The sequence below is a fragment of the Penicillium manginii genome, assembly GCF_028828005.1.
Source record: "Penicillium manginii strain IBT 31320 chromosome Unknown utg000010l:1.0-1143873.0:1.0-1144522.0, whole genome shotgun sequence".
In the NCBI taxonomy this organism is placed as follows: domain Eukaryota; kingdom Fungi; phylum Ascomycota; class Eurotiomycetes; order Eurotiales; family Aspergillaceae; genus Penicillium; species Penicillium manginii.
The window spans coordinates 483296-510194 of record NW_026643111.1 but is presented as its reverse complement, the minus strand read 5'-3'; the positions used below and the strand labels follow the sequence as shown (position 1 = coordinate 510194).

Sequence of the window (26899 nt, the reverse complement as noted above, 5' to 3'; positions counted from 1 at the left end):
GTGAACTCCACCACACTCTACTCCAAAGTAACTACCTGCCCAAATGGTAATCATGATGCCTTCACAAGTATCTCAATCCGTCTCTTCGGGCTTTTGCTCAACACTAACCTCAAGCATCCTCTAGCTTTAAGCAGTGCTTGCACTCTCGGCTACTCGTTCCCTCTTGTAGGACCAAGTCAAATAACAGACGGCCATAGTAAAGGGCCGCAAAAATATATATGTAATTTGTCGCCGTGTCACGGTACGACCGGGAAGTGTCGTTATCGCATTCCATGTGCGGGCGACAAATCCAACGTTCGAATAGGTGCGGCACTGAATAAACAGCGACGAAATACCTAGATCAGATCAGCAGGTGGTCCGAGTTCGAGTCTATTTCTTGAATGAGCATACAAATCTTACATTCAAAACTATATTATGTCAAAAAGCCCAATTTTGCCCAAAAAGTGCTCTAGACTCAGCAGACGACGGTTGTGAGTGTCTTGTGGTTTTTGGGGCGATGCTACGGATTGATCGGAGGGGTTTTCGAGTCCATGCTGGGGCATAGAAACTCTGCAGGAAAGAATGGTCCTGGTGAAACAGGCTGCCTTTTTTGAATGCGGAAAGGAGCTAAGGTTGAAAGGAAATTGAGTACAAGCTTGGGTTGCCTAGCGTGATGGGATTCAAGTTGATAGGACACCTGGGTAGTGAACTGGGGGGGCAAACATGCCCAAGTAGTGAAGCTAAACCAATCTCATCGACACTCAGTCTAGTACCAGACCTTGAGCACTTCCAGTTGAGCGCTTGAATACCACGAGATGAGGGGGCCAGGATAAATCATTCCTGAAGTTGTAGAATGTATATTTTCCAACTTAAAAACTAATAGGCAAGTTTTTAGATTTGATTTATTACCTAGACGGTAGTATTAATAGAAGATGATTCAATGGGAACACGGGTAATTATTAATGAGGTGGATTGTTTCGAATAATTACTACTGAATAGTATTCAATGCCTAGATAGATTAGCATTCAATATATTAGCAAATAGAATACTAAACTCAAGTAGATGAAACGGTGAATGTAGGCGGTGTCCGCCAGGCACCAAAAGTGGTGGCGGAGCAACCATTTTCTGCCGCAACCCTGCAACCCCGTCGAGACTCTCGGCCTTTTCTTCAACATCTCCATCCTTTCAACTCTCCTTTAACCACGCCTATTATTATTATTCGGTTTCTCCATTCTTCCCACCTTTGGTCTCTAAATCGCATTTTTAATCCCCTCTATTCTTTCTTTTCAAGCCCTCGGGAATTCTCCAACACCCGTCGATTCAACTCCCGCCAACTTCCGTCTCCCCGACAGCCTGCGCGCGTCGAAAACTGTTCTCAATTTAACAGAGTACCTCGGTCCTAGTACCTTTCCACCGATCTGGTTAACTACTGGATTCTTTCTGTGGCCGCCACTTGAGATCTCAGCCTGAACGAAAGTCACCGCGCCAAGACCGTCAATTCTCCGCCGACTACCGATCAGGGGCCGGACCAGCAAAGACAAGACCGAACAACCCACCCACCTACGATACCTCCACGATGACTTTCCTACTCTGGATCCTGACAAGCTTCGTGCGCTGGATTCGGTTGAAGATCTACCAGTATGAGGTGACCTTTGCCATCTACATGTTGACGCCGACCGAAAAATTCATCTTCAGTACGTATCATCGTCAGCCCTGCCAGTTTCCAGGATCAGCAGGGATATGAGAGGGCACTATGCCTCTCCCCCAACCCCCCTTTGCAATGTCCAATTGTTAATGATCAATTCCAACAGACTCCCTCCTTCTCACCCTCATCACTATGATCGCCGCTGGAATCTATATCTATCTTCCCGATCACCTCCGTTCGATCTACGGCCACCTCTACTACTACTGGGCCGGCGAGCGACCCTTCATCTCCAGCCGTCTGGGCTCCATAAGCTCCGTCTTCGGCGAGAGTGCCACAGCCGGACTCGAAGTCGTCTACGAAACCGCCAAGAACGCCGCGGCCGCCACGACAACTCAACACCGTCTCGCCGAATTGTAAGAGAGCCAAATACTCGTTGCTGGCAAAAGGGAAACGGGTCAAACCAACCTTATCCAAAAAAAGGAAAGCACATACAGAAACATCGCGCTCCATTAATATTGTTTGAGCCGAGGAGTTCGATCCCTTTTGCCATGATGCTTTATGCCATTCCGGCCGGCCGGCGCATCCAAGGCGTTTTTTTCCCCTTCTCTTTCCGAATCGCTCCCGGCGCTTCTGTCATTTCAGAGGCGGTTGCTGGGACTGTGACTTATCGATAATAATTTGTCTCCGCGTTGCGGGGATTTCATGGTCATGTTTTATCTTTATCTTGTGTCTTTTTTTCCCCATGGCCTTTTGGGCAAACTTATACTGTATGATTATCATGTGCATATTTTTATGAGCGCACAGCTTTATCTTTAATGGATACCCTTCTGTGTTGCAGACTCGGAAAGAAACGTAGACTTTGATAGTAGTAATCACAACTCGGACTAGGTACTACTAGTAAGGTTCGGATGATGCAAGATATTGCAAGTAAATTGATATTGACAGTTCACAGACGAAAAAATATAAACAAATGGAATTTCCCAAGCCCCAAAAACGCCAAATATGCCCAGAGGAGAGTGTTGTACAAGTACATAGTTCGCAACACAACAAGTGTAACTCCCACGACGCACCAAAGCACCCCCGTAAGTGGGGCACCTCGTACTCGTGCAGAAGAAAGGCAACCAAAACAGAGACTAATCGCATAACTCGTTTCGTGTCGCGCAATGGGATCAGATCGAGCAGATAATCTCTTCTATCTTCACTTCAAGACACATTTTTCCCCCGCTACCCCGCGAGCCCTCTGAATAAGAGGCCATGGTATCATACACTCGATCACGGATAAGATAAGCAAAGTTTCGCAAAATCAGCTTATTGTTCCGGTTGCGCCTGAGCCTGAGCCTGAGCCTGGACAGCAGCCAGCGCTTGGCGCTCCTTCTCCGCTCGCTCCCGCTTGATACCATCAACCATGCGCATACGAGCCAACTCCTTATCAATCTCCTCCTTGTCTATCGGGATCTTGTGCGATTGTTCGGCTGTAGGCCAGAAGTCCTTCGTGTGGAAGCGGTCGTCGAGGTTTGTGCCGAAGTAATACATCCAACCGATTGGGAAGAGAACGTACATGCCGAACTGAGACGATGTTAGCGGGGGAGGTGGGCAAATGCGGGTAACATTAGGATTGAAGGAATTAGTTCCAGTGCAGTTTGGCCGGCAGAGTGAGTTGCCTGGCGTTGGCTTGGCTTGGCTTACCTTGACGACTTCCAGGTTTCCGCCCTGGAGTTTGCGGATGAAGGACGACATGGTGGGTAAGTTTGAAGTGTGGACCCGAGGCTCTGGTTTAGGATTGATTGTTCTGATAAGACAGAAATGAGGGTCGCGATAGACCTTTGAATGCGGGGTCTCTGTGCAATATTGGAGATATCAAATGTTCCTATATCCAAGCCGACTCGGATGATCTCGAATTGTCTGATGTTGGCGGGCAGAAAATTCAGGCGGTGTGGGATGCATCGATTAATGCAAATACGATTACTCATCCATATCACCTGACCAGCCGCGGGCCTCGGCTCCCCGCAAAAAAGGAAGGCGCTTTGGGGGAGCCTCGATGGGACTTGCCGACACCCCCGGTTGACTTGGTCGTGCCTTTTTTGTATTTGTATTTCTATTCGATGTTGCCCTCATATCATTCTTCCTCAGACTAATCTCCACTTCACCTTTTCCCCCAAAAATCAAGTCCAATTCATTCATCATCAGCAAAGATGTCCAACGAACAACTCATTACCGTTAATTACCAAGACCGCGTTGCGATTATCACTCTCAACCGGCCGGACAAGCTCAATGCCCTAAACCAAGACCTGTACTACCTGTTGGGCGAACGTCTCCGAGAAGTCGAAAAACGCGATGACATCTACATCACCGTCCTAACCGGTACTGGCCGATTCTTCTCCGCGTATGCACCCCAATCCGATTCCCATATACTCTATTCCAGCTAACCCCATTCTCCATCCAGCGGCGCAGACGTAACCAGCAGCCGACCCAACGGCGACCTAAACTCCAACGTCCGCCGCGACCTAGTGAAAAGCTTCGTCGCAAACAACACAGACGTAACCCGCACATTCTACAACCACAACAAAATCCTCGTCGTAGCCCTAAACGGGCCCGCCGTCGGCCTCTCCGCAGCCCTAGTCGCGCACGCAGACTTCATCTACGCAACACCACACACATTCCTCCTAACGCCCTTCAGCTCACTGGGCCTAGTTGCCGAAGGCGGGGCTAGCCGCGCCTTCGTCGAGCGTCTCGGCATCGCAAAGGCAAACGAGGCCCTGCTGATGAGCAAGCGGATTCCGTGCGAGGACCTTGTTTCGACTGGATTCGTGAATAAGGTTATCCAAGCGCCAAGCGGGAAGAAGGATGATTCGGATGGCTTTTTGAAGCTTGTGCTTGAGGAGGTTGAGGAGCGGCTTGGGACGCATTTGAATCAGTCTAGTCTGTTGAAGATTAAGGAGCTTGTGCGGAGGCCGGAGCGGGAGTTGCTTGATCGTCAGAATGGGATTGAGGCGTTTATGGGGTTGGAGAGGTTCCTTAGCGGGGTTCCTCAGGAGGAATTCCGGAAACTGGCTTCTGGTGAGAAGAAGCATAAGCTTTAGGTAGGTCTTTGTGCGGGGTTCTGTCCTGTCGTTGTCGCTGTGGTTGCGGGGAGGAGGAGGGGAGGCTCGGTTCCCTGGTAGATTTGTAAATAAGTATATGATTGAGTTAGACTCATGATTAGAGTGAATGATATCTCGAGTTGATCCTTTTTTCCAGTTGTAACATGGTACCTGGGCATAAATACTTCGGATTTCATACTAACCTTGGAACCATCAAGTTCCTTGGAGGTTTTCAGAACTATTCTGTAACCTGTACTATTGCCGTCGATTCGGATCCCCGAACCAAATAAACCCGGGGGTCGAAGTATAATAAAAGACTCTGTATGTTCGCCCATTTAAAGCGATGATATTGAAAGTTCTTTTTTTCTCACATGATAATCTTCCTTTGATTACAAGCCATATCATTTCCGCAATCGTCCCTTTCTCACTATGCGTCTCACTTTTGTTATTCTCACCCTTGCTGGCCTGTCCATGGCTGCGAAACCGATGGTATGAATATTCCCCGTTGTCTAGCTGCATCCAACGTCTAATCTGTCTTCAGCTTGGTCCCGAAGCAACATGTAAGAAGGATGTTAGCCTGGGAGACTGTAAATCGAAAGTTTGCGTGGTATGTTCTAGAAAATGACCACGCGTACAGAAAAAGACCATCAGGTCAGCTTATCAATGACTGAATAACTAGTAACTCCGCAACACACCAAATGGAAGGTGCAAATGATTTCTCTGTGGATTTTGGCATAACGGGGGCGTTGAGATAGACTAGTACATAATAAGATCATCAACTTGAATGAGCCCTGGCAGTATTTAGCAAATTTCTTAGCCGTGGGCCATTGCTTTTCATATGCTTTTGGTAGTTTTGTAATTTATTGCTTATAGTGTGTGAGGCAAGGCGTTCACCTAAGGTGTCGTGAATTCATTACAAAGTTCAATAGTTCTTCTGGGGGTTTCCCAGTGAAAAAACGTCGTTACGCCCACGAGGCGTTTATGCAGATCATTGTTGAAGCTTCGGCCCGAGGAACTGTGGAGCTACTAACTAACTAGTAGTTTCCACTAGGTATTCGACTTTTTTGATTCCCCTTCCCCTTAATAGAAAGAGGGATTAATACCTAGGTAGGTAACAGCAAGAGTGAGCTCGTGAAATTGAATGCCAGTTCCTTGGAACTCAACTTGAATACATTTAATTATAGTACTAGTATGAGCTCTAACAGACAGCTTTATCCATTGACGTCCACAGTTAGTTTTGTGATATTGATCTTCAAGGTTCAAGTTCGAATCTGGGCATCCATTGGTGACTACTAGTAGCACCTAGGAGGTAGCAGTAGTAAGACGACCTAGAGACTACTACTAATAGCTACTACTAGTGATGGGGGAAGTGAAAATGGATTAAATTTTGAGTCTACCTAAGTTTCGCCATTAAATGCAATCATGAGTATTCGCGCAACAGAGTATTAGCAAAATATATGCCTGCCAGTGCGGATTCATCACCCTAGATGGTGTGAACTTTTTTTTCCTTATTCCGAATCACTGCTCTCTGCTTGTTGCTGGCGCATCTGATTCTGCAAAATATCCTGCCATTTACCCATAAATTCACTCATACCACCCGGACCAGCGAGTGAAGCATCAACCAAGTCTCTTGGCACCTTATGTGCCGAGTACTGTGGTGTCGCAAAGGAGTATGCCTCGGGGTCATTCTTCTTGATGAGACGGAACTCCGGTAGGAAGGGAGCGAATTCATCATCCTCTCCGCCATCCAGGCCCTTGGGAGTGACGTTATCGAGATCCTCCTCCTCATCCGAAGACGAACCAGAGTCATCCACAGGCTGACCATTCGCATCCAATTCCGTAACACTGCCATCATGGAGAGAAATCCGCACAACGCCCCCAGCCATATCATCCTCTTCCTCTTCAAAACCAACAGGGTCCTTCATGGTCAAGATTTCAAGCCAACTGAAAAGAAGCGGGTCGGTACGCTGGGCCCAGGGATTGATATCGATCAACCAGATACGCTGGTGCGGCGCGGGGATATACACATCAAAAGTGAAGTTCGGGTCGGGAAATGTATCGCGCAGCTTCTCATCGAAGAAGGACTGGATGCGGGAGCGCAACATATCGCGCATCGGGAATAGGAAATCGAAGTGATTCTGATCCCGCTGGCACATGCAAAGAAGTTTGCGATTGCGGACGAAGCAGCGGAACTCAAGTGAAGGATTGAAATTGACGTATTTGCGCAAGACTAGGTGGTAAGGGACCTCCGGGAGGGGTCCATCGGCTGGAGCAGCAGCACCATCATCTTCGTTTTCCTGGTCCGGAACGCAGTCATCAAAGGGGTGGTCGAGGTCATGTGTGATAAAGTCGCTGCTTTTGAGAAGGAGGTAGATGTCGTTCGGTGTTTGGCATTTTGTGTCGTTTGTGGCGGACATGAAGGTTGCGTCTTTCGGGGCGCTCCAGTTGAGTTTTGGGGTGACTTGGCGGAAGTCGGAGATTATGCTTTTCACTTGTGTGTGAACTTCTGGCCATTCTAGTGAGGGGTCTACCTCCTCTTCGCCGTCGTCTGAGAATGTATCGTAGTCATCGTCTTCAGTTCGGGGACGGTTTTCGGGTGGTAGGAGGATGCCATCGGCGCGGAGGTATGAAACGAATTGTTCAGGCAAAGGGATTATCTTCGACTTGGGTGTGAGGGTCCGATACCTGGGAGATTGTTAGAGAAAACAGTCAAAAATAATTTAGTTGGGGATCAATTTAATCGGCATACCGCGGATGCCAATCGTGATATGAGCAGTGCAGAATATGTGAGTATGTGATGGGTGGGAATGGCAAGCGATCGGGAAGGCCATTCGAGGTTGACTCGATTGGTACACCTTCAGACTCCATTAGAGGCATTGTGAAAGTCAACAATGAATCAAAAATGAAAGGTATTCCAAAGTTGAAAATGACGAGGGGAACCTTGAGAACGCGGGGATCTTTTTTCTTTGAGTCACCTGCCGATAAGATAGCTGACATAAGCCTTCGGAAGCCCGCAACGGGCTGATTTGGTCTCAACGCGGCCATCAACTTCACCCCAACATCGTCGCCAAAATGGCCCCGGAGGCCCCAGATCCCCAGAGCCTGAAATCATGGCAAGATGCGTTTCAATACCCGATTCCTACCGTCCGTCGGTTGGAACAGGAATTGCGCCGCGACATCGCGAGCAATAAGGAGAAGCTCCGAGCTCTCGTGGGGTAAGTGGTTCTTGTCGAATAATATGGTACATTTAACTGATCTTGATGTTTGATAGTACTCGCTACCGAGAGCTTGTTGGGACGGCCGAAACAATTGTGGTGATGAATAAAGAGATTCAGGAAGTGGATTCGATATTGTCTGACGTTGGACGGCGATGCAACCCGCGCTTGGTTGAAAAGAAACACCAGCATGCGCGACAGATGAAGCGGGATATAGTGGAAAAGGGTATGTAATAGGGGTTGATTATCTATGTGATGTCTTTCTGCAATTTCTAACATCGTTGTTTAGATGCCGATAAGTATACGTTTGGGGCCCAGCTGGCTCTCCTCCACCGGTGTACGACATCAATTGCGCGACTGTTGCGACGACGCGCCTCGCTTTTATTAGTCGCGAAGATCTTGGTGGTCTCGCGTCTTCTACACAAGACCATATCTCAGCAGGAATCGACTCCGCCATTCCTCGATGACCTCCGCAAGCAACTGGCATCCTTACGTCTTACCCTTTTGAATCGGATTGATAAGCGCCTGGCATCTTCAAATTCCACTGAGGAAACCATTATAGAATCACTGGCCGCTTATTGTCTCGTTTCAAGCCCTTCCTCCGATGAAGCTATCCACAAATTCCACCAAGTGCGCCTTGGCGTCATCACCAGCCAGCTAGAGAAGACACGCGAGAACATTCCCAAGACACTCCGCCTTCTTGTTGCCACCCTCCATACTTCCAAGATCCTGCGATCGCGCCAATTCACCGATGTGCTATCAAAACTCAAGTCTAGGCCAGTCTTATCTGACCCAGAAATTCGTAGCTTGGATGGTCTGGAGATCGAGATTCTTGGCCGCTTCGCAGCCCCAGGAGTCATTAACTTCACGCCATATATCAAGCTGAGTGATTTAAGCCGCAGTGAAGGTGTGGATTCCATTAAGGAGTGGTCATTAACTGCGTTTGAGAATTTTGCCGAAGGTTGCCAAAAGAGTCTCACTCATAGCAATGACTTTCAGGAACTTTTGTCTCTACGTACCGAAACCTTTGAGCTTTGGCTGGAATCATGGGGATCTAATATTATGCACCGCTCGGTGAACGTGCTTGAGCGCCTTCGTGGCGTTTTCAATGACAATCTCAAACGCGTCCTGGCCACAAAAGTGCAAACAATCGACGAACTATCTAGTCACATTTCTGCAACAATCTCATCCTGGGATACTTCAAAACATCACAACTCGAATGGGTCACTTTGGGACTCGGATATCATCTCTGCAGACTACTCCAACGGCGCTGCAACTTTCAAGCAATCCGTCACTGACAAGCTTCTTGGTCGTGATGCTGACGTATCCGCGGTTCTGGTTAAATACCAATCTTGGCTCGCTTCTATTCGGGACGTGAACCAGTCTATCGACTCACTTCGTCGGCTTAGATGGGCCGATGTTCTGGTCGGTAGTGAAGTTGAAGATGACGATATAAACATTATCCCTCAACTGAATGAGGAAGATCCGCGCCTTTTGTCCGATTCTTTACAAACGGCAATGCGCCAAGCATTTACCACCCTCCAGGCTTCGTTCGGTGAGGCTTTCAATGCATTTGGGTCATCGCGTCAAAGCGAAAAGGCCACATTCCTGCTGCGACTCATTCGACTCGTTCGTCGCGATATTCCCACGGGCTTCATTGCAGATGACTTCCTCTTCTCTAGCGATGTTGTGCCGGGTCTGCAAAAACTTCTCGCGGCCGAAATTGTGGCCCAAGCTGGCTCCCTATCCTTTGTCCCATCGTCCAACACCCATCCAGAGACAAAAAAGCTCAAGGTTGTTCCCGGCCGGTCCCTCTGGGAAGGTGAGCCTTCAGCTCCGGTCCAACCATCTCCAGGTGCATTCAAATATCTCCGCCGCCTGGCCGCTATCATGGAAGAGAACGGGTCTGATTTGTGGGACCCGTCGACTTTGAGAGTCTTGAAGGAGGCACTACAAACACAGCTCGAGGCTCTGATTGGATCTTCCTTAGATGAGCTGGAAACCTGGAACTCCCCAGGTGATTCCAGCGAGTCACCAGAGACGAAGGGTGATGATTCTAAAGAGGACAAGGAGGACGGCAAGGAGGATGAGCCTGTCTCCGTGTCAAAGGAACAAAAGAATAAACCAGAAGTCTCCGAAGACCCTTCTCGCTCTGATACCATTCGCGACTGGAAAATCCAACTCTTCTTCGACGCCATCTATCTTGCCCACATGCTGGGCGACCCGGCTCAGCTGGCTGATGTCGCAGGTCGTATCCAAAAGAGTGCCGATACCACCCCGGATATGCTCAAGTCTATGCAGAAGATGGGCCAAGAGTATTGGAAGCGGACTGAGTTGTTGTTTGGATTGTTGGCAGAGCAATAGGCCTGCATATACTTACATTATTCTCCTGTTAGACTAGCGTGACACTAAAGCATAATTTCTTTGTTCCCTCTCGTCTCGACTCCTTGCTCTTTGCCTATCAATTATCGCATGCTTCAAACCTGGTAATAACTAGAAAACTGAATTCCTTAATTTCAAGTTTTCCACATTGAAATACTAGTACTTGTTGTCCAGCCCATCACCTCGGAAATTTCGAGTCAATACACCCTGACTTCATTCTCTACTGGCGCCCAGACATTCATTCAATTCATCATTTTAAAGGGTCTAGAATCTCAAAGGTTGGATATCAAACGTATCACTTACCCGGCACTATGCTCGCAAGAGTTGCACTACAACGTGGAGACAACCCAGGTACCAAATAATCACAAAAGCAAACTCGAATACTAAATAGAAATCCAGCAACTCTCATAGGAGCCATAGAAATTAAGGATATCTCTTACACCAGTCTTTGTTTACCCGCTGCCGTGTTGTTGCCTTCCTTTTGCCTGCCTTCTTCCATTCTCCTCCAACCACCAACCTCCAACCACAACCACAATTCCCATACCACATCAAAGAGATTGTTTTCAAATTTCAAAGCTCTCAAATTTATTGCAACTCAACCTCTCCTTGTTCTATCTACGTGTTTCATTGCCTCCTTCTCGTCGACACTCGCCAGTTCGTGCGCGGGGCATCGACCTCTCAACTTCACGCCATGGCTCTGACAAATTGTCCTTTTTACAACCTTCTCCTTCAGGAAACAGAGCCCGAGCAAAAGTTCTTAAACCATGCCGTCGCCAGGCTAGAAAAACGGAATGTCGACCTCTCACTTTTCATGAAGGACCAGTCTGTGCATGATTGTATGATACTGCGGCCAGCCCAGATAATCGCGCGTCTCTGCAAGGTGTTCGACAAGTTGGACAAGAAAAACCTCTCTTATCAAGTCTCGGTTGATATCTTCAAAAATATCGCAGCTCCTATCATTCGAATCCAAAACGGCCCGTTTTCACTCACTCAGTGCATCGAACTCGCAGGTTCTGCCTTGCCCATCGTCACCAACCACCTCACAGTCTACCTCCGGGAGGTATTGACGTTGCTCTTGGAAAAGAAGAATATGTTCGAACAGCTTTTGGCCAGTGAGAAGTATGCCGAGGTCATTCAGCGATGGGTCACTTCAAAACAGCACCAGCAGCTTCTTGGACAGGCGGCAGTGGAGAACCTGGCCGAAAGAACCCTCCACCTTTGCAATGCCTGTCCCGGTGACCATGGAATCAACGACTCATTTACCGAATGGAGCAACATTCAGGAATTGATTCATCAACTCGAAGAGTTCACCAAACCCGTCCAGGTTACGAAAAAAAGATCCAACTCTCAAACAAGAGAACATCATGCCCCTCAACAAAATGAGAGCCCTCGACCCAGACGCAAAGAAGACAAATCAAACCCATGCGAGAAAGGAGTTTGAGTTCCCTTCATTTATCAAGGAAGGTCTCGAGAAGCTGCATATCCCAATGCCCCGAGGGATGAATGGCTTAGCCAGTACCAAGGAACACATTCAACAAAAGATACCTCAGCTCATCAGCGCAGCGGTGGATAGTTTCCCTTGCCGACTATGCTCGGAGAGACTGGCAGGAGTTTTCGCCCCCCTTCCTACGATGGAAGATGATCCCAACGTTTACCCAATTGCCACGACTGCGGAGCAGATCAATCTCTACGGCGAGCGTGTCGGGGCCTGGAAAGTTCTCCTTTCCGACATGGCGATGGAGAAAATCAAAAAGCTCATCGAAGAGGGAAAATTCCCACAGGTGGAATACAATCTCCGAGAGCTAGCTCAAGGGCGAGGCTGGAAAAAGCGAACCCGGCAAGTACCTCATGGATCGAAGGTAGATTCGATGCCCGTGATCCCCCTTCGCTATAGCCCTCTTCCTGGAGGTATCTTCATCTTATGGCAGGTCGATGTCGGTTACTATGATGAGTTGACGGCACGAAAGCAATTTGGCCAAATCATCAAAGTTTGGGACATGGTCAACCGCGAACAGGTATGTCTCATTCTCACACATTCAAATTTTACACATACTTATCGTGAACCGTAGCTTCTTCCGGCGGTCGACCGCATAATCGACCTGCAGCAGTATTTCACTGAAGACACCGTGGATGTCTGCAAACAGGCCCCAACCAAGCTCCCCGACGGGAGCTACGTCCCTCAGCGCTGGGAGATTTTGCCAGTTTATAACTCTACGAGTCAACCCAAAAAGGCGGCTAATAAAAGTCAAGTCTTGGTCGACCTGCTAGGTGAGGGGAATTGGCCTCGCTCGCAAAGCCCGGACTAATTTACATTTCTCACGCCAGGAAAATTTACCAATGTCACGGACTCGTTTCTCAAGGCTCTTTCAAATACAAAGGGTTACGAGGAGTTCCCATTCGACCTGTCACAGGAAGAGATTGCAATCGTCAACCATTCCAAAACATCAAGTTTGATACTGGGACGAAGTGGTACTGGCAAGACAACATGTCTTCTTTTTCAGCTTCTTGGTAAACATCAAGCTCGAGAAGCCATTCCACATTCGAACAGAATGAAACAGGTCAGTCAGTCATTCAAACCAAAAGGGTTTATTTTACTAATTATCATAGCTCCTGCTCACCCGGTCTCCTCATCTGGCCGCAAAACTCAAGCTTTACGCAAGAAATCTGATTGACACTGCGTTGGGTATCTCCAGTCCCTGGATACCACCGGACGAGGAGCCAGATGAAATCTTGAAGTTACAAGATGTGAACTTCCCGTTTGTCTGCACGTTCGACAAATTTCTTGGGATGTTGGAGAAGAGCATGCAGTAGGTGTCCTCATTCGGAGTCATTCATTCTGATGTTCAAATCCGATCCAATTCCATGCATTACATTATGCTGACCATGGATAGAAATGCCGACCGACAAAAGTTCAATGAAGGAAACCGTGCAAGATCGAAAGGCAAATCCGAGCAAAAAGTTAACTTGAAAGCAGCCCCAGTCATTGATTTTCATATTTTCAAGTACGAGTACTGGGGCTGCCTTTCCGCATTTGCCCCCCAAGGATGCCCGCCGGAACTCCTTTTTGCAGAAATCATGGGAGTCATCCGGGGGTCAAGAATCTGTGCTCAAAGCCTGCGTGCACTTTCCCGTGACGAATATGTGCCCAAGGGATCGAAGGTATCGCCTGCTTTTCCAGGCGTGGCAGATCGCGAAAAGGCCTTTGATGTCTATGAGCGGTATGAGAGGCTGAAAAAGCAGCGCGTTCAAATTGATGATTTGGACCGGGTCATGGATTTGCTGAAATACATCGCGGAGGACGTGAATTTCGCATCTCAGTTACGTCGTTGTTTCGAAGAGATTTACGTCGATGGTGAGTTCACCCTCTCACTTTTTACTTCGTGACGGCTGACATGTTTTATCTAGAGATCCAAGATCTAAGATGTGTCGATATCGTTCTGCTTTTCAAAGCCGTGTTCAATGCTCGTGGGATCCATTTAGGTAACAACTTGGGTTCGTGAATTAACTTGGAAATGGTTACGCTAACAAAATATATCCAGCGGGCGATACTGCGCAGTGCATTTCGAAAGATTCGGTGTTCCGCTTCCCCGAAGTCAGAGCTGCCTTCTTTGACGAACATAAGTCTACTGCGGCCTTCTTGAAACAGAACGTTGCCAAGCCGAGCCAGTTTATGCTGGCAAGAAACTACCGTTCCCACCAGGGCATTCTGAGCTTCGCGTCGTGGGTCATGCAAGTGCTTTGGAGTGGTAAGTCATGAGAAGTCATAACTTGAAATGATCTATTATGCCTTCGGGGCTGACATTGGCTTTCAGGATTCCCCGAAACCATCGACAAATTGAATCCTGAGGTTGGCCAGATCGATGGCCCAGTACCCATCATTTTTGGTAAGTGGGCTCCCAGAAGTAAACGTCAAATAACTCAAAACTGATCCCTTTCAGCTGGATTTGATTGCTCTGTTCTCTCGTCGAAAATGATCGGTGTGACGAAAATGAACGACAAAGTAGCGAACTTTGGAGCTGAACAAGTAATCCTTGTGCGAGACGATGATTCGAAAGTCAAATTACAAAATGAAATCGGCGAGGTGGCTTTGGTTCTCACAGTTCTTCAGAGCAAAGGAATGGAATTCGACGATGTCCTCATCTACGACTTCTTCGGGGGTAGTGGTCTTGGAAGCAGCTATCGATGTCTACATTTGCTGGCGCAAGAGCCGCGCGGCGAATTTGATTCGAGGAAGCATGCGGTGGGTGCATCATTCGAATTTCCCACGTTTTGTTTCAAAATACTGACCGAGCTTGAATAGGCCTTGTGCGCAGAGTTAAAAGTGAGAAGCCTCCTGGAGATATAGATATTCTTTCATGGAAGTGGACGGTCTAACATCTCTTCTAGCAACTCTACGTCGCAGTGACCCGGGCACGGAAGCAGTTATGGTTCATGGAAACCAGCGAAAGTGCCTTGGATTCAATAGTCAAAGCACTCACTGAGAACAACAGCCTAGCGCTCGTTGACGTTGCAAGGAAGAAAGACGAGCAAGTATGATTGTCCTTGCTTATTCTAATATGACTTGGCTAATTTGGTTTTTAGTCTACAGAAAAGCTAAAGGCTCTTCGAGCAGGCGGTTCCGTCGATCCCACGCAGTGGAAGAAGCGAGCAACACAGCTTTTCCACCAGATGAACTACCAAGCGGTCAGTATACTCAAATATTTCCGAGTTTCATGATTAAACTGTTTGAGTAGGAGCTGATGAATGATCCAAGGCTATTTTCTGCTATATCAAGGCCGGCGATTCCGAAGGCGCTGAGCGTGCAGAGGCATTCGATTGCCGTCGAGAGGGTAGAAGTCGAAAATTCTCAGACATCGATGGATCAACAAGATACTTTGAGAAAGCAATCGAGCTATTCCTTGGAATAAATATGCTGGAAGATGCTGCGGAATGCTACGAGCAAATTGGCAAACATGAAAAGGCTGCCGGTCAGTTCCTTTGGAATGAAAGAAATCGTTGCAACCACTTCTAACCTCTTTCTAGAGATTTGGAAGAACCAGGGCCAGCTTCAGAGGGCGGCCAAGCTTTACGAGCTAGGGCTGTTCTTCCAAGCTTCATCGGAATGCTACGACGCTGATGGAGATTTTGAGAAGGCTGTTGAAGTCCTTCAAAGAGGAGATCAGTTCGACGATCTTATCATCTACCTTGGCCGGTATGCCTCGATCAAATTTCTCTATTAGTCAAACCAAATGCTGATTTGTCTTTTTCATAGGAATCCCGACAAGCTCGATGCCAATATCCGACAACGGTACTCACGCCTATGCAATATTCTGCTGAAACAGGGACGAATTTCTTCCCACTTGAGAGTTGCGACTATCAATCTTCTTGGATCCGAAGCCGAAAAGGTCAACTTCTTCATCGAGTTTGACTTGATGGATGATCTTTGTTCGTACTACGCCGCGAATGAAAACTGGATCCAACTATATGAGACACATGTCGAATACGGAAACGTGCTAGAAGCAGTGGAAACTGTGAAAGAGCACAACTTGGTCAGCGAAGTCGAGCCAGAAACCTTTAAACAAGTCTTGAACTATGCCATAGTGTCAAGTATGTGGTCCAGGAAAGGCGTTCTCGAAGTTGGATTTTTCGACAAAGCGAAACAAATTTCCGAGGACTTTCACGATGTTATCTGGATCAAGGATCACTTCTCCGGGTGGAAAATTGTCTTTGACATGTTGGATGTCACGATGGAAGATCTCGGAGATCCCAAAGCCTTTGAGTGGATGCGACTGCCGGCTGATGCCATTTTGTGCAATTATGGTTATCTTGCTTTGGTTGCGTTCTGTTTCCAAAGGCATCTGGGAGTATCTACGACTAGGTACCTCCCCAGAGAGATGCTTCTAAGATGTGGGCATTTGATCGGGGAATTAACCCTACATCTAAGCCACAGCTCACCCCAGAATCTCACTCGGAATCACACAATGAATGAAGCCGGGAGCCAAGCAGGGAATCTAACCCAGATTTCAGTCCAAAGTCCTACTCAGCATCAAGCAAGGGGCTCACTCTGGAGCTCATATCAGAACCGAGCCCAAACTTCAACTCAAAAGCTGAAAATTAAAAATTCAGAGGTGGCACCACTCTACCTTGCTTGTGGGATATACACCCTCGGTAGACACGAAAAGGGGCCTCTTAAGCAATACTGGGCAAGTTATTGCTCGCCAGTCTCCGAGTTTGATTCCGATGACACAGACGATGCAATTGCCCTGCGGGCTATAACGTGGGCTCGGGACATGTTTGCTCACGCCATGGATCTCTTCGATAAGTCTACCAGAGAGCTAAATGCGCAGGAATTTCCCAGGCATTGTACACCTTTTTTGCTACGGGGATTGTGTATGAAGAATCGAACAGGGGATTGCAGGCAGCTTCATGAGCGACCGAACTCTGAAAAATGCCGACAAAATTTGGCGTCGCTGGTTATAATTTCGAGCTTCTACGCCGAAATGACCAGGATATATCAGCGCAAAGTCATGGCGGATTCCTTTCAGAAACAGTTTCTAGGCCGCAGAAGGTATTGGCTACAGCAGCTTGAAGATAAGATGAATTTTGTGACGCCCCTGGAACAATCCGGCGAAGTTATCATGGATACCCGGTATCTACTTCAACGAGCAGATCACCATTGCCTCGCAGCTTGTTTGGAAGACGCACTTCTTTATCGAATGAAGAAGCACTGGTACGACATTCATACCCTCACTGGTATTTTGGAACAGATTCAGATTGCTTTCTCCCTTGGGCCGGGGGCAACGACAATATTTGCGCGGACGCTTATGAGAAAGTTAACTTCCATTCAACTAAGCCGTCAGCTGTCCTCTAATCACGCATTGATTGCGACTAAAGAGGCCCTTCGAGCCCTGGAGAGAGTGCGCCGAGCAGCTCCAAGAGCACGCCAAAACTTGGAACGAACAGAGCTGGTATTTCTTCTCGAATCAAACCATTTACTAACTTGTACACTACTGATTACCTTCTTAACAGGCGCGTGCCCTTCATGACTTTCTCGGTGCCGCAAGAAGCACCAACATATTGTTCTTGTCAACGTTTCACCCTATTATTTCCGTCATTGAGTTTGGAGTCACGGCTTTTCTGTGTGCAATGAACCCGGGCAATGCTGTTGTCTTGCCATCCTCCTGGGCCTTCCTACATTTGCCTGATATCATCAGATCTCCACTCGAGTTGAGCGATGCGGAACCACGAGATAGGGACAGAATGGAATGCATTCTGCCTCTCCGAGATATCATTATCTCATTCTGCATTCTTTTCGAGAGGCTTGAGAATGAAAGTCGGTCGACCCAATTGCCATTACAAATCAAGGGCCGACAAACCTTCAGGTCTCCAGCTGTCCCGAAACGACGAATTTTCGACCTGCTGCTCACGGTGCTGCTTAATTTATCCCACTACCCTTCTCGACCACGTGGAATAGATTCTTTATCAGCGCGGATCTCAAAGGTATGTATATCTCCCTTCGAATTTCATGATCCCATCAACCATGAGATTTCGAATGCTAACAACAACCTTGGAATATCACAGACCCTAGCACTAGTAGCCCCACCCAACTGGGCCTCCCACACGATAGAATCTCCAGCCAAGCTGCGTGAAGGCGTGAAGACTCCGTATTCATGCTATGCCGGGAAAAATACCCTCCGAGTTGTCACATTGAACGACAAAGGTACCGCCCCAACATACCTGCAAGGATTCGTCGACGCTTCGGCACCAGTCTTGAGGGTTAGCGAGTGCTTGAAAAATCAACGACAAGGTCAATTTGAACAAGATGACCAAGATTCTTCTGCCGCTCGGTCGCTGTTCATCGAGTCCTCGCATTCCGATGAATACTCGCCGGCTGAGACAAACAGCGTCTCGTTTCTCCAAAGGCGATGGAGACGAACCAAGAAGATTTTTGATGAAAAACGCAAATCCACCAAGAGCATCCACGGAAAATCCAACCTTGTCTTGTATGATTATTGCCAATCGCTTTTGAGTGCAATAAAACGAGGGGAACCTCTTATCCCCAAATCCTACCATGTTGGATTCCGATATCTAATGTTCACCCGTGGGTATGAATTCCTGGTTGAAGAGGACCTGGTGAAAACGATGCTTGGTACTATGAGAGATAGCCTTCGCTCCTTGTTCAAAAATAAGGAGCTACGAGCAACCGAATTGGAGGCATTGGACATTCTCAGGGGCGACTTATGGGCAGCTGAAAAGTCCTTCAGAAACAATTCGGAGCAGCATGTTTTGTCAAGACTGGAGGCGAGAATACATGACAGCCCTATCACCGAGGTGATATCTATTACGGATACCATACTCCAGGATGCGTTGGACGGTATGGAGGGGATCGGTCAGGTGGTCCTGGAAATCCAGGGCAAGCTGAATAAAATCTCAAAATAGTTTGGGATCTCCTACTCGGAAAGATATTATGATTACCATAGATGCAGAACTTGCCATCAATTGAAAGTATTTTTAGTTTTTATCTTCTGGTTCTCGGTGCCTGGTAATGTACATTGTTGTATACTCTTTCTCGGCCAATCAAGTGACCCCAAATGGGCGATGACAGCGGAAATTGACTAGTACACACTCATATGTGAGGTATCTGGTAACTTAAGCTAGCTACTAAATCTGTCAATTAATTAAGCCACTGATTCACTGGCCCTCTACGATAGAAACTACTATCTGCTCGGCTATAATCTTGGTGGCGTCTCGTTTGCATGGGATGACTCAGCGTGGCCGTGGGGAACCAAAACGTCACTGGAAGTTGGCCGTCGGGAAACTTTTGTCCTTTCAACACCTCCAACCATGGCGACCCCTCGACTCCCCTTCCTCTACCCGAGTCTGATGCGGGCTGTCCGGTCATGCCAACCAAGGACCTACCGATCACTTCAATTTGCACGTTCCCGCACCTTTCACGCCAGTCGGGTACGCCACCAGCAGGCCTACCAGCGACGATATGGTCCAGCCGTTGAACCGAGCATGCGTCCCGACTCCTCCAAGCCCGCTGAAAACACATCAGACCAGGTCGCGGACGGTACGGGAGAGGCACAGGTGGAAACAAACACCACTGGGTCGAACAGTTCCCCGCCAGAGTCATCGCAGTCGCAGTCCGAACCCGAACCCGAATCCGAATCCGAACCACAACCCCAGGCTCCACCCCGGATTCCTCCACGGAAACACACGATGCCATTGACGCTGCTTCTGCCTCTGAATCTACGGATTCCCCGGTTGTAGATACTACGGACCAATCTGCCGCCGAACCGACCACGACAGAGGCCTCTATCGAGCCCGAAATCGAGGAGGAACAAGTTGAAGATGAAAGCCCGGAAAACCCACATTCTTCCTCTAAGTCCTCTTCTAAAGATGTCGGCGAAGAAATGTCGCAAATGCCCCCCCTACGCGAATCAAAGCGCCTTCGAAGAAGTGTACCATATGCCCTCTCCATCAACATATCTCACCCCATCCGGGGAACCGATTTCCTCCGGCAAGAAACCCCCACACCTGAGTCCCGCGCCTTACGTCCACCATTTCGATACCTACTCTTTAGTCCTCGATCTTCACAAAGGCGGTTACACCAATGAGCAGTCAATCACGATTATGAAGGCTGTCCGAAGCATCTTACAAAATAACCTCGATTTCGCAAAGCAAAGCCTGACCTCCAAGTCCGACGTAGAGAACGAGTCCTACCTTTTCAAGGCAGCTTGCTCAGAACTTCAGCAGTCGCTTCAGACCGCCCGAAACTCCGAGGTCCAACACTCGCGCGCGTCGAGGGGCCAGCTAGAGCACGAAATCGACATTCTGTCCCAGCGGCTTACCCAGGAACTTTCCGGCATGAAGGATGAGATCAAAGGCATGTTCAATGACCACAAGATGTCTACGCGCGAACAACAGCGGATGATTGATACTTCGGTTCAAGAATTGAACTACAAGATCACCGTGTCTCTCAACAGTGACGGCAAGAGTGAAGCTGAGGGACTTCGGTGGATTCTGACAAGACGCGCCGCGTTGACTGTTGCCACCTGTGCTTGTGAGTTCCCCCTCAATCCCCACCCGTACCTATAGTCTACTATGATTCTAACTTCATTTCCAGTCATGGCGATCATCTTCCTGAAGTACGCTTCAACCCGCAAGGTGCAGGAGCCGAAGGCCGTCAAGGAGGTAGAGCAACCTGTCGCGAAAGAGGTCGCCAAAGAAACCCATATCGTCCACGACTCCGGGGCCCAGAAGAACTCACCATCTATTGCCGAGGCGCACCTTGGCGAATCTCTGGGCTGATGTACAGCATATAGCCCTGTATACACCATTCATTTTTGAGAAACATTTTCTTTGTCAATGCCTGCTTCAGATAGATGAAGCATTGTACCAACACAATCTATATAGACTTTGATACCCAATATACAATCTTACAAATAACCCTTGACTCCGATTATCATAAGACAACTCACCTAATTTATTAAACCAGTAATCAGCAACCAGTTAACCATAATTTGGCTATGTCCCGTTGCCCGTTGCCCGTTGCCCTTCGCATACATAATGTATTATGGACCCACCGCCTACCCAATCCCATTCTGCCTCTCAATCTTATCGGCATCCCCAGAAAGTAACAGCCATCTCATCCAATTAGTTCCAACATCATTCCAATCATCCCCAATCTCCCAAAAATGTCACAATTCCGCTCAATACCACGAGCCATAAGGCTCCCACTCACACAACCATCCCTCCAACAACACCGCCCATTCACCCAATCCCACTCAATCCTCGGCAAAAAGCCACTACCCCCACGCCTCCAACTCAAAGACGAAGACTTATCAATATCCTACCTAAAAGGCACCGGACCAGGCGGGCAGAAGATCGTAAGCACTCCTAATCCATCCGTCAATTACCCTGAACCGGGTTCTCTAGGAAAGATACATAAATGGACAGAGTGTGGATGTATCAACGAAACTAACTCCGCCAGAACAAAACCAATTCCGCCGTGCAAATCAGCCACAAGCCATCCGGCATTGTGATAAAATGTCAAGCGACGCGCTCCCAGTCTCAGAATAATAATATTGCGCGGTCGTTGTTGGCGGATCGTGTTGAGGCTCACCTAAAGGGGGACCAGGCTCCGAGTCGAATTTCTATCAAGGCCGATGCGGCGAGGAAGAAGAAGGCTAGTAAGATTAAGAAGGCTAGGAGGAAGTATCGGGGTTTGGAGGGGGAGAATGCAGAGGCTGAAGATGGGTCTGGGGAGGAAGGGATTTTAGACGCAGATGCAGGTGGGCTTGAGGGTGGACTTGAGGATGGACGGGATGCCACTGCCAGTGAGGGGGAGGTGCAAAAGGTTGAGTCGAAAAAGAATCTGCCAGTGAAGGGCAAGGAAGAAAGCATATAAATTCTGTCGGCTCTCTTGTTGGAGAACTCGGAGGGTGTTACCTGGGATCAGTAATAATTTACTTGCATTTATATGGGCATATTAGATTGCTCTTCGGCGTTGACTTTGTTGGAATGTACTTGTACTATATTTAATGATGGATTCCAAGGTTGAGAAGACAAATAAATTGGACATAACATAACATTTACTTCATCTGAATTGGTCAATTCGCCGACTACGACCTGTCAGCGAATACCGAGATTGCTCGAATCTGGCCAATTCTAGCACATCATGATACTTCGTGCCTTTGACCTTGAATTGGACTGCGAGGGCTTTGAGCAACTTCGACACCAACGCATTATCTACGAATACGGCATTTCTTCTCGCCTGTGATGTAAACGGCGTTGCTCCACGGTATAGATCAAGATTCGCCGTATTTGCAAATGCCCGTTGGTGGCTTGAATCAGCGGTGAAGAGTCGAAATGAAATCCGCAGTCTTGGATGTAATTATAACATCGTATTTGCGTAGGGGTTCGAACCCCCCTTTTCCGTGGCCTCGGCATAAAATCCGCAAATATGGATCGAAGAAAGAACTCTTAGCCATTGCCGGTGATGACAACGTTGTCGACATAGGGAAGTTTTATGAGGCCGCTCTGTTACATAGCCTGTGTCGGTGAAATTGAAACGGCTCAGGGCATCATTGAGTGTCGTTTCCGTGATAACGATTGTTCCAGTCGATTTCATCCTGTACGTCACACGAATGCTGCTCCGAATTACTTCCAGATATCCAAATCAAGAGTTATCCGGACTCCTCGGAAAGAAATTCAAATCAGAAAGTAAATCCCAATTACCACCCGCCGAAGCGCCCAACCCCAAAAACTCCGGGAAATAATAATTCGTAAAACTGTCCTCTGGAAAGTCATCCACGGGTACAGCAATAGGCAATGCCTCCACAACTCGAGGTCGGAGCTTTTGATGTACCTTCGCAATAATATTGGCCAGGGTATACGCCGCGTGACAAGGGAGACCGATTCCGTGCAGCCACTGGACAAGATTGCAGATCAAAGTGTCCAGCTCGGCGATGGCATACGTAGCCGCTAGCTGTGTTTCGTAGCTACTGAGCAGACGGCAGATCACAATTGCCGCGAATGTGATCATGTGATAGATATGGTCGCTCAAATGGCGGGTGTGTTGATCGACCGCGTCCATGGGCAGGTGGAGGATGGCGGTTGAGTGGCGAATCATCTCCGAAACGACCGAGTCTCGGCCCCGAGCGGATTTCGATTTCAGAGCATGTTCGTAGAGAATTAGATTTGAGAAGTGGAAGCCCATTGAAAGGAATTGTGATCTTGGTTGTTCTGCGAAATAAATGTGTCAGCGTGTTCGGGATTAAGGGAGGTTGTGAAGGGGGGAATCTTTACCGAGGAGAAATTCCCACTCCTTTTTCCAAGTTTGTAGATCCGCCACTGATTTTAACAGGTCGGTCGGGGCCTCGATAAGATGCCGGTATAAAGTCCAGTAGAGATGAATCTCCGCGACCATGCGAACTTCAAAATTGGTCGCGTGATCTGAGTCCAGAATCAAGCGTGTCCGTTCGATGTGCCAGGACCGCAGCATCGATCGACGACTGGTACCAACGCAATAATGCAAGTGTGCCAAGCACAAATGATTCCATAGACAACCAAGACTAGCCGTCTTCTCGTCTAATCGAGTAGACGGCGGTGATTGAGCCGTGATCTCCGCAAAAAGCGGGTTGGATTGAGAATGCTGGAGGGCAAATCCACTAAGGAGCCATGTATCGATACTTAAGGGCACCTGTCCCACGGTGGTCGACCACATGCAGAGAATTAGAGCGGCTTGAAAAAATTCGAGGGATTGGGGCGCCACTAGAAGGGTACTCGAGACCAGCGAGCGGGCACATTCGTATAGTTTCGGGGCGAGACTGGCGGCGAGTTCTTCCGATGTATACCGCACGGCTATGAGACAGCAGGCGCAAAAAAGCAGCGGTGAGTTTCTCACACGAGGGAGAAGAGGCACCGGGTCGGACTCTGGATCCCACATAATCCAGTCGCCATAATGTTCGAGAAAACTGCGAGGGGGGAGTTAGTCTACCTGCCAAAAGACCATGCGCTCCAAGTCCAATTTTCCAAGGCGGGTGCCAAGAATGCAGCCATACATACATTGAAATTAGGGTAAGGGCCAGATCGGGGGTAATGAGGTCGTCTAGCACTGATCCCAGAGATTTGGTGTCAGGCGACGGCTCCAGGCCTGGGTCAGTGGCCAGATCGCGTATGACCATGATCGGAGCGGCGGAAGATTCCGTCTCCTTAAAGGCCGCTGGGGTTGGGTCACCCGCTTCCGAGCTCGTCAGTGCGCTGGCCGGCGTGTTTGAGTCATTGCCAATGCTGGCAGGACCCTCCCCCAGTCTATCCAGGAGGGTTGCTACTGTTCTCTCCAGGCGTTCAAGTCTGGTCATTTTGTCAGTCTGAGTCTTTTGGTAGACTTCACTGCTAGGACTAGGGAAGAATGTAATTCATACCGCACATCGGTACCAGAAGGCGGAGCTATCGGATCAGTCTCACGGTCCTCAATCTCTACCAGCGAGCAGTTCTGACGAAGACGTTCACATCTGAGACAGGCTTTTCCTGGAACACCAGGTTCATAGCAACGAGTCTTCTGCTTTCTGCATGAGGCACACGCTCGAGAGGCGCGCCCTCGATCTGGCGGCATCGCGGACCCAGCAAGAAAGCGAAAGCCCCGGGAAAGAGGGGATTAAAGGAGAGACATGGTGGGGTGGGAGTGTTTGGTGTGCACCTAGGTAATCACAATGGAATTGACCCGATTGTAGGAAGGAAAGAAAAGAGTATAAGATAAGATGAGGGAGGGTCCATTCCCCACTTGGGGTAACCCTGGCAGTCTCATCGCCTGAGATATCAGGTGTCAATATTGCTTGGCATATCATCTATACTTACAAAGTAAACTAGAATCATTAGCAATAAGTGTTATATTAAGCAAAATCGTCAAGCGATAGAGCTCGAAGGAAAATTAAAATCAAGAGAATATGAATAATACAACGCCAATTTCTCTTCCATTCGCCAATTTATTAGACGTCAATAGCACTCGTGATGATAGGGCCATCCTGCTACGTGTAGTAGTATTCTAAGCCGGAACCCTCGATCGTGAGGTCTTTTATACATCGTCCTCAGGTCTAACACACCACTTGTTGCCGCGGCATGCACCGCACCGAAAGGCTTTCCACTTGTCGAGATAAGTGTATCGGTAAGGCAGATTGGAAAAGCCAGCGAACATTCGGACTTATCGGTCTCGAGCAAAGCCACCACCAAATAACATGATGGCCGGCGAAATGGCAGGCCCTTTTGCTCCAAGCTCGACAAGTCAAAGGATCTTGAAGCGGCGTGAATATCGCCCTCCATCTCCGTGTCACTTCAGCTTCCGAGATTGAAGAATCCTTCATGAAACCATACACCCAATCTTAGTCATCCGACATGATGCAGATCTTATTCCTTGGGACTGCAAGCCAAGATCTCGACAATGTAGTCTGCGAGGAATGATTCTTCGTGCTGGTCGCGAAGAGTTGCCTCAAATAAGCCTGCTTATAAGACGCCGGGTACTCGAGCCAATGTCGTATATCGTGTTTTACTTGGGTTGCGGACCATCGAAATTGCAACCTCTGCGATGACCGTGAGCTTTTGGCTTCTCGTGTTCCAGCATCCGTTAGGTTGGCACTTAGTGCTCTCAAAGGGGGGCGTTGGTGAAAGAGAAGCTTTGACAAGATTCCAAGGTTTCTTGAAACCCCCAAAGCCATCAGTTCGCAGTTGAGAAGTTGAAACTGTTGATCCGATGGCGTTCGTGGCTTTCAGACAGCATGCGTACTTCCAATTGTTGGGTTGCGGAAGGTATTTTGTTACTTGACTGGAACGACTGTCCTGGAGTTATTCGAGTGTCCTATACGTTTTATTTTTTGAGTGACTGTAATTCTTCGAAATCTGCCTAGCGATTTCCTTGCTTGAATAGGTGATCGTAAGGTTTCAACTTTTGAGCATCGCTAAGCGATATATTTCTCATGCGGGGATGGTGAAGCCAGGGTTGATTAAGCAAGTCTCGTAACTTAAAACTGGAATAGGAATGGATTCGTTCGTTCGGAGAATGGGGATGAGGATTATGAGGATTATAATGAGGAGGAGAGAAGAGAGAAACAGAAAATGGGAATACCAAGGTATCGTATATGTCTATGAGGGCAAGAGCGAGAGGGTCCAGGTCAGGGCAAGAACGAGGCGGAACGGACTTTAATTCCGTTTACGGCTGCATCCATGAATATTTATTACAATTATATCATTAAAATCTAGCAATAATTATTTTATTGGGTTGAGTAATAGGACTGAGAACGAAAAAGTGATAAACTAGTAACCCCGAAGGTAGTCACTGAGTTTTTTTTTTTTTTGGAAATCAGAAGTAGTCAGGGCAATAGTGCTGTTTTGGTTGAGGTTGCTTCCTGGTAGGAATAGCCGTCCACCTGTTAAGATACGAATAGGGAGATATATCTCTATACTGCACTGTACGGGAGGAGAAGGGGATTCAGAAGCAGAAAGGGGGGGAGGGGGGGTTCTTGGGTGTTCATGAGGAAATTCTCGCAAGTGAGAGGATCTAGGTAAACTTGGAATGTCTCAGTCCAAGTGAGGGCAAGAGTGGTGGTGAAGAGGGTATTTATACACACTGCCCATGGTTGTCGTGGCCGTGACGAGCTCAATTGAACCTCAAAACTATTCTTCGTCTTATCAAAGCCTAGTTGTCAGAAAAAGGGGAGGATCTAAGATAATCTCGCATATAAAATGGGCTTCTTAATATATACAGGATTTTCAGGGCTCGATTACATCGCTTCACCATGAACAGGTTGTCTTAGCCCTGCAAATTCTTTTTATCCAGTGAGTTCTGCGCATTGTCTGGCTCTTCGGCTTGCCAACTGAGGCAAACTTGGGCACGTAGACAAAATTGAACAACGGGACTGTATCTCTACCCTCGATCAGGATTTGAAATCAGTGCTTCCATCGGAGTTCTTGTTCCACCGACGAAATGGTAGAGGTAGAAGCTCTTGGGGCAGACATCGACCTGGACGGTCCTAAAATCACATATCATGAGGGCAGCTTTCTCGATACTATATAGAATCTCCTTTCTTAATGCGTCGGGGAGACAAGACAGATGTATGCAT

The 26899-nt window shown here is 48.1% G+C and overlaps 8 protein-coding genes across 8 annotated transcripts; 5 read left to right on the top strand and 3 right to left on the bottom strand.

The window, feature by feature from the left end:
• Window positions 1-1555: 1555 nt before the first annotated feature.
• N7533_013087 (serine palmitoyltransferase small subunit family protein) lies at window positions 1556-2041 on the top strand (the record flags this gene model as incomplete). Its single annotated transcript, XM_057109737.1, has 2 exons — window positions 1556-1673; window positions 1791-2041. 2 exons carry the CDS (start codon window positions 1556-1558, stop codon window positions 2039-2041), a joined length of 369 nt encoding a protein of 122 aa, XP_056953322.1.
• An 891-nt stretch (window positions 2042-2932) lies between these two features.
• Window positions 2933-3361, bottom strand: N7533_013086 (uncharacterized protein; the record flags this gene model as incomplete). The annotated part of the gene is made up of 2 exons (XM_057109736.1): window positions 2933-3190; window positions 3311-3361. The coding sequence occupies 2 exons, from the start codon at window positions 3359-3361 to the stop codon at window positions 2933-2935; spliced, it is 309 nt and encodes a 102-aa protein (XP_056953321.1).
• A 455-nt stretch (window positions 3362-3816) lies between these two features.
• On the top strand, window positions 3817-4704 carry N7533_013085 (dodecenoyl-CoA isomerase; the record flags this gene model as incomplete). Its single annotated transcript, XM_057109735.1, has 2 exons — window positions 3817-4007; window positions 4068-4704. The coding sequence occupies 2 exons, from the start codon at window positions 3817-3819 to the stop codon at window positions 4702-4704; spliced, it is 828 nt and encodes a 275-aa protein (XP_056953320.1).
• Window positions 4705-6212: 1508 nt separating this feature from the next.
• cdc123 (cell proliferation protein CDC123) lies at window positions 6213-7581 on the bottom strand (the record flags this gene model as incomplete). Its single annotated transcript, XM_057109734.1, has 2 exons — window positions 6213-7389; window positions 7454-7581. 2 exons carry the CDS (start codon window positions 7579-7581, stop codon window positions 6213-6215), a joined length of 1305 nt encoding a protein of 434 aa, XP_056953319.1.
• Window positions 7582-7776: 195 nt separating this feature from the next.
• On the top strand, window positions 7777-10283 carry N7533_013083 (COG1/VPS51 family protein; the record flags this gene model as incomplete). The annotated part of the gene is made up of 3 exons (XM_057109733.1): window positions 7777-7919; window positions 7976-8145; window positions 8209-10283. The coding sequence occupies 3 exons, from the start codon at window positions 7777-7779 to the stop codon at window positions 10281-10283; spliced, it is 2388 nt and encodes a 795-aa protein (XP_056953318.1).
• A 709-nt stretch (window positions 10284-10992) lies between these two features.
• On the top strand, window positions 10993-20594 carry N7533_013082 (uncharacterized protein; the record flags this gene model as incomplete). The annotated part of the gene is made up of 21 exons (XM_057109732.1): window positions 10993-11536; window positions 11658-12316; window positions 12371-12569; window positions 12627-12859; window positions 12909-13108; window positions 13193-13653; window positions 13707-13793; window positions 13841-14047; window positions 14114-14185; window positions 14240-14541; window positions 14688-14831; window positions 14883-14984; window positions 15055-15268; window positions 15324-15492; window positions 15553-16158; window positions 16231-17248; window positions 17310-18654; window positions 18964-19353; window positions 19470-19668; window positions 19730-20346; window positions 20410-20594. The coding sequence occupies 21 exons, from the start codon at window positions 10993-10995 to the stop codon at window positions 20592-20594; spliced, it is 7953 nt and encodes a 2650-aa protein (XP_056953317.1).
• A 386-nt stretch (window positions 20595-20980) lies between these two features.
• Window positions 20981-21693, top strand: N7533_013081 (peptide chain release factor family protein; the record flags this gene model as incomplete). Its single annotated transcript, XM_057109731.1, has 2 exons — window positions 20981-21172; window positions 21277-21693. 2 exons carry the CDS (start codon window positions 20981-20983, stop codon window positions 21691-21693), a joined length of 609 nt encoding a protein of 202 aa, XP_056953316.1.
• A 771-nt stretch (window positions 21694-22464) lies between these two features.
• Window positions 22465-24402, bottom strand: N7533_013080 (Zn(II)2Cys6 transcription factor; the record flags this gene model as incomplete). The annotated part of the gene is made up of 4 exons (XM_057109730.1): window positions 22465-23030; window positions 23094-23761; window positions 23853-24140; window positions 24212-24402. The coding sequence occupies 4 exons, from the start codon at window positions 24400-24402 to the stop codon at window positions 22465-22467; spliced, it is 1713 nt and encodes a 570-aa protein (XP_056953315.1).
• Between the last annotated feature and the right edge of the window lie 2497 nt (window positions 24403-26899).